Source organism: Solanum pennellii, chromosome 8 (genome assembly GCF_001406875.1).
Source record: "Solanum pennellii chromosome 8, SPENNV200".
NCBI classification, from domain to species: domain Eukaryota; kingdom Viridiplantae; phylum Streptophyta; class Magnoliopsida; order Solanales; family Solanaceae; genus Solanum; species Solanum pennellii.
Window position 1 is genome coordinate 198864 of NC_028644.1, and position 7018 is coordinate 205881.

General features: G+C 29.0%; 1 protein-coding gene across 2 annotated transcripts in view; it reads right to left on the minus strand.

The window, feature by feature from the left end:
- Positions 1-3159: 3159 nt before the first annotated feature.
- Positions 3160-7018, minus strand: part of LOC107027156 (probable transcription factor KAN2) — a 5420-nt gene continuing 1561 nt past the window's right edge. The window contains exons 3-6 of one of the 2 annotated variants that reach the window (XM_015228336.2): positions 5486-5540; positions 5175-5337; positions 4556-4616; positions 3160-3646 (exon numbers count right to left, since the gene is read on the minus strand). In XM_015228336.2, coding sequence (XP_015083822.1) covers positions 3518-3646; positions 4556-4616; positions 5175-5337; positions 5486-5540 — 408 coding nt within the window. In that variant the 3' untranslated portion in view covers positions 3160-3517. Of the gene's footprint in view, positions 3647-4555; positions 4620-5174; positions 5338-5485; positions 5541-7018 lie in introns of both variants that reach the window. The other variant, XM_015228334.2, reaches the window with a different exon arrangement.

Sequence of the window (7018 nt, forward strand, 5' to 3'; positions counted from 1 at the left end):
TATATATATATATATATATATATATATATCATTTAAGTATGATTAACTGATAAATGTTACATCCCAAAACAATGCCTAGGATGCAATATCGTTAACATGCAATAATTGTTAACATGCAACTCTCTATACATATTGAGCGCCCAAAATCATGTTTCCATTATATATACAACACTCTAAACGTACAATCAATAATTAAGATTATAGAAAACTATAAAAATAAAAGATCTTTCAATAATTGAGTTATAATCAATCATTAATAACTTTTCTTCTTAAGGTCAAGGTTGCTTTAAGTGGGGTATATATCTAAAGCTTTTTTTGCAATACTACAAACAAATGGAATAAAAAGAAGATTTATTATTTCATATTCCTTATATTGTAAACCCTACATTTACTTTTTACTATAGATATAAAGGAAATAATAATTAAAGTGAATTATAATCTACACGCACATTGTTTCACTTTTGCCTTTCCATAGATGAAAGTTTTAAAGCATTTTTTTTTTACCATTTATTAATAAATTTAGAAGTGGATGTAGAATATAAAGTTTATCACAAATTCAAATTAATATACAATAATAATGTTTTTTCAAATTCAAGTGAAAAAAAAGAAAGCGATATTAGGAAAATTCAAGCAATTTAATTTTTCACAATTTTGAAACTTACATTGTTTGTTTAGGACAAGTAATATATGAAAATTGAAGGATTTTTCAAGAAAAAGTGTGAGAATATTTTGGAAAGTCATTTGTGAAAATTAAAGTACAATTATTTATATTAAAAAAGGGGAACAAGATTTTGATAAAGAAAAAGATTTACTCACTTAATGAGCATAAAAAAGACTACTATATATAACATCCTTTTATTCTTTTCTTTGTCTTTTTCTTCTTGTAATTTTTTTTCCCTATAGTTTACATTCTTTTAGCTCCTTTACCAATAATTCCTCTAATCTTTTGTACTCCAATATATTTGTTGGGGAAGTGTAAAGCATTTTGCCAAATGCCTAGGATGCATTAGGCATTTCTCCTCCAACAACAAATTTGGGTCGGATTGGATCGGGTTGGGTTCAGGTTGAGGTTTGTAGTTAGGATTAGGATTTGAATCTCAAATAATGATCGAGAGTCAAGTTTAGGAGTTAATTTTCGACTAGAGTCGAAATTTAAATATTTATTTTGAAATGATCATATTAAAAAAGTTTTGAAAATATTTTTTCTTAATTTATCTAGATAAATCGTTTTCATTATATCATAGGAAAATAAGTTAATCTGAAAAATATTTTTAGAATATTTTAGTCAACAAGAAATACATATATTTCATTATCAATTTTTTCTAACTGCTCAACTTAGTAGAGTATTAATTAGTGATATAGTTTACGTTTAAGAAAGAGATATTATAGCTAACGTCTTAACGGACGTTTACGAAAATTTTGAGCGAAATGACAACAGATTTTGAATCCAAAAAAGATGATAAGCAAGCTATAAACACGAAAATCGGCAAAATGGGGAGTTTACCTGGTCCAGGGCTTGTTTGACCTTAAAAAATGGGTCGTTTTGGCCGTCAGAGCAAACTAGCTCCATAACTAACGTCTTAACCAACGTCCACGAAAAATTTGAGCAAAAATAACGTTGAAATTTTAGATCACCAAAAATCCATGGACTAGTACATGAAAAATTAGCAAAATGGGGGGTTCACCTGCTCTGGGGATCATTTGACCTTGAAAATGAGTCATTTTGTTCATCAGGGTCAACTGACTCCATAAGTAACGTCTTAACAGACGTCGAGGAAAAATGTGGGCAAAAATGACGACGGAATTCTAGATCACAAAAAATATGGTGAACTATAGCACACGAAAATAAATAAAATGGGGGCTTACCTGATTCGAGGCTCGTTTGACCTTGAAAATGGGCCGTATTGGCCGCAGGGCCTACTAGCTCCATAGATAACATCTAAACGGACGTCCACAAAAAATTTGGACAAAAATAACATCAAAATTCTGAATCACCAAAAATTCATGGACTATAGTACAGAAAAATCAGCAAAATTGGGGGTTTACCTGCTCCAGTGCTCGTTTAACCTTGAAAATGGGTCATTTTGGCCATCAGAGCCAACTGGCTGCATAGCTAACGTCTTAACGGACGTTCACGAAAAATTTGGACCAAAATAATGTCAAAATTTTTGATCACCAAAAATCAATGGACTATAGTACACGAAAAAGCAGCAAAATGGGAGTTTTACCTGCTCCGGGGCATGTTTGACCTTGAAAATGAGCCGTTTTGGACGTTAGGGCTAACTGATTTCATATCTAACGTCTAACGGATGTCCATAAAAAAATTGTCTAAAATGATATTGAAATTCTGAATCACCAAAAATCTCTGGACTATAGTACACAAAAATCGATAAAATGGGGGATTTACATGCTCCAGGGCTCGTTTGACCTTGAAAATGAGTCATTTTGTCCATCAAGGCCAACTTGCTCCATAACTAACGTCTTAACGGACGTCCACGAAAAAATTGGACAATAATGACGACAGAATTCCGAATCACCAAAAAAGATGGTGAACTATAGCACAAGAAAATCGATAAAACAGGGGGTTTACATGCTTCAGGGCTTGTTTGACCTTTAAAATGGGCTGTTTTGATCGTCGAGGCAATTGACTTCGTAGCTAACATCTTAAGGAACGTCCACAAAAAATTTAAGCAAAATAAGGGATTTACCTGCTCCAATGTTCGTTTGAGAATGTGTCTTTGCTGAAATATTTCTAAATATTATTAACGGTGAATTTTTTGTTTATCTATAAAATCTCCTCATAAATTCTTATTTTTTTTCTTTATAAGCTCATAAAACTTAAACACTTATAATTATTAAACTCTAATTATTAATTCTAACGATCAAGACCTTAAGTATTTATCTTTAAGAGTTACAAAAATTTTAAAATACAACTATAATATATTTAGTGTAACTTCATAAGTAATGTTTTTATAAAAAAAAATAAGATGTACACAAACAATTTCTAAGACTGTTTATCAAGAAAAAAAGTTAGAAGACAAACATATAAAATTGGTAGTATATTATTTTTTGTTAAATATAAATGCCTCATAGAATTACCAAGGGAAATATAATTTTTTTCTCTAGGTACTATTTTTACAAGAGTAGCAAATTAAGAAATGGATAACAAAATTCTCTTATATATAGTGAGTACTGACTAATATTTCTCCTAAGAAAATCTAAAATCAAGTTCTCTCCCAATTTTGATGGAAAAAAACAAACAAACAAAAAGAACAATTTAATAATGTAATATTTGATATTGAAATCAACACAAGAATATTATATAAATGGTAAAAGGAAAATGCACTTTTTCCCCTCCCTTTCTCTTTTTTTTTCTTGCTTTTATCTTGTCTTCTTGTCTTTTTTTTTCCATCACTTTTTTCCTTTTTTTTTCTTTTTTCTTTTAACTAATGATTTCAAAATGAGTACAACTTTTTGTTCCATGCAAAAACTTTAATATATCTTTTTTTATTTATTACTATGAAATATTAGGAATTCCTAAAGTGAATTCCAAATTAGGCTTCTTTGGACTTGCTTGTGTTATGCTTGATGAACTCACTTCTGTTGATATTCCTTCATAGCTTGTGCATTTTGCTTCCATGTTTTTCTGTTTTTCCAAAAACAAAATAATAATAATAATTACCAAGGAAGAATAATAATTCAGTAGAAAATAAGAAAAGTGTGTGTAAATAAAGCTAAGTTAAGGAATCAAAAGGACAGATTGAGGAATATATACTGATGTTGTGTGTATGTACCGCCAGAATTTTCACGAAGAAGGCTTAAAATATGAAAAAGTAAATATACAAAGACATTAAAGAAGATTTGACATTTGCTATATATTTATATTATAAATAATTTTAATCATATATATGCCATGTAACCTCAATTTTTAAATCCTTTTACCCTACTTAGCTCCGCCTCTAATTAAAAGCATACATATTATACTTAAATTGTTACATAAAGACTTAATTCTGTGGTTAAACGGTAAAATTCATTGCTAATCAGATTAAATTAAGGATTGATTATCAAAAATTTAGTTTATAGTCAAGGCAACAAGCTATAGCTATCAACAATTTCATAGCTTAGCACTTTTCGAATTTACATTACCCCTAGCTCATATATATTGTGAATCAAGTTGCATAAATTGGAACTAATTAAAAGTAATGTTCTGAACATAAGCAAAATATCCACATTATATTGCATAAGCATGAAGTAGCATCTATAACAATATAATCAGTGTAATTTCATAAGCGTATTGTTTGAAAAAGATGGAGTGTACATAATCTTATATGCTTATCTTATATCAGCGGAAAGACTGTTTCTAATGGACCCCGACTTAAGTAAAGCATAACATATATGCAGTATAATCTCACAAGTGAAATCTACTAAACACGAACCTGTTCCTACCTTATGAAGATAAAATGATTATTTATGATGGACCCTCGACTCGAAGGACGTAATGGTGAATGGACATTGAAACTTTGTAATAATTTAGAATAGTATAATATTATAATACCTCTAAAGAAGGTAAATTTCCTGGATAATCTCCTAGTTTGCCATGCATCTGCCAACTTTCCCTGCTACATTATCACAAATAAAGATGGAATATTTTTCTATCATCAGTGGAGGCCATGCATGCAGAAGAAAAAAAAAAAGTGAAACTAAGAAAACAGAAAGCCAATCTTTTATAGTACTATGTCACATATTATTTTTATAGTACTCATGCTTCTTTTTTATCTTTTCCTTGTCTTTCCATCTTCTTATTATGATATTACTATCCCAACTTTTTGCACCAAATTAAATATATGTATATTGGGGCCATCTTCTTATTAGCTTTGACACTAAGTTTCCTAGTAAGGGATCTAGTTTCAAATATTTTATCCCATCAAATTGACAGAGTCAGAAATTTATTTAAATTTTTTTGATAAAATGTACTTTATCAAAAAAATTTCGATCAATTTTTTACACCATCAATACAACTAAGAATACTTCAAGTTGGACCAAATACATTAACTTTTTAAAATAAACACTTTTGACTTCTCGAAAACTAATAATTAAATTCTCCCATTAATTAGTTCTATGGATTAAATCAGGCATAAATTGAGTTGCATATATATATATATAAAAATGTTTACCTTGAAGAGTTACTCCAAAGTCCACCATAATCTCTCTCTTGATTAAACATATTTTGTCTGCCTTGTTGAACTGATAATTCAGACTTGTTTGAATTTTTAATTTCAAGTACTAAATCATCAGAATTATCCCCAGATGATACATTATCAAACACCTCTGATTGTCCTAAACATGTTTACAAGGTAAAAAAAAAAAATCAATTTTTCTTTATAACAAAAAATATTTTAAAGCATATTGTATACTTTTGTTATTTAATTTACTCTTAAAAATACCTTGTAATAATGAACAATCATTCATACACTGTTTCTTTTACCTGAAGAAGCTGCTCCTGCTGCTGATTTATCAGTTGTTTTTACCGTTCGATACATCTGCAAGGATTTTTTTATCATTTAAATATAAGCTATAATATTTAAAATGTAACCACATAAGCATGATCTGGCCTATTTATATAAATGTTTGAATTCCTTTAATGAAAATTTTGATGGTATACGACTATAGTCTAAGTATATGGCTACAAAATACTTGTATTAATATGATGAAGAAAAATATATACACTCAATAATCTTACTCTCTTTGGTCTATTATTTTAAGTTTTTCTTTTTAAATAAATTCATTAAGGAAATCAATTAATTAATAGTGCTAATTATTAGTAGATAATTGACAAAATTACCCTCTAAATCCTTTTTTTGGAAGTTGTATAAAATCATTTGTAGAGCAACAACCCCCTCCCCCCTCCTTTCTACTCTTCAAATTATTGTTACTCGTTTATTGTTAGTCGTTGTTTTCTTTGCTTGGTTATCGTAATATTTTGTTATTGTTATTGTTCTTTTTTTTACTATTTCCTGCAAAACTTCTTCATTATCCTATTTCTTTTCCAAATCCTTTTCGAAATGTTTATTTGAGTTTAGGATCTATCAAAAATGATTTCTCTATCTTCAGAAGATAGATATAAAGTATACAAACAAATTATTCTTTTCAGACTATACTTATGAAATTAAAACGAATTTATTGTTATATTATTATTGTATCCCTCAAACCAAAGGAGTCTTTATACTTTTGCAGTGTCATTATTGATGAATCATTAAGAAATGAGTCCTATTTCTCTCTCTCTTCCTCTTTCTTTTACTACAAATACTATGCTACTACATGAATTAATATATGGTTCATTCTCCTATGGGAAAAAGCTGCATTTTATAATAGGCTTGCAGAACCATCAGATCTACTAAGTAGAAAAAAGAAGTTCTCATTTTTTGAGATAAACCAAAAAAAAGAAGTAAAGAAAAAAAAAGAAGCATTGGAATTTGAAATTTGTGGGAATTTATATCCTTTATGATAATATATGCTACTATTGTCCAAAGTATAGTACTAAAGAAACAATAGCCTTTTGTGAAGACTCCAAAAAGATAATTTTACTCACTCTAGAGAACTTAGCATTGGACAAAACACATGCTATTGAAATTCCAAGAAGACTCCAAAAGAAACTTGATTGAACAAATACCACTCTTATGTACAAAGCATCTCGTATTTATATAGAGTTTAAAAAAGAATTCTATAGTCTAAGAGATATGATGTTAATAGTTTACTCTAATATAAATATTAGTAATTACTTCCACGATTCAGGTTCATGACCTGTATTTGGACTAATGAAAGAAACAAATAACAATATGATGCAAAAAACATCTCTTATTCATGTAGAGTTTGAGGAGAAGTCGCAATCTAAAGGATGTGGTACTAACAATTTACTCAAATACTAAAAATATTCGCAATTATTTTCACAACTCAGACTCGTGACCTATATTATTCGGACAAACGAAAGAAAGAGAAAGAAGAATTACCCCCCCCCCCC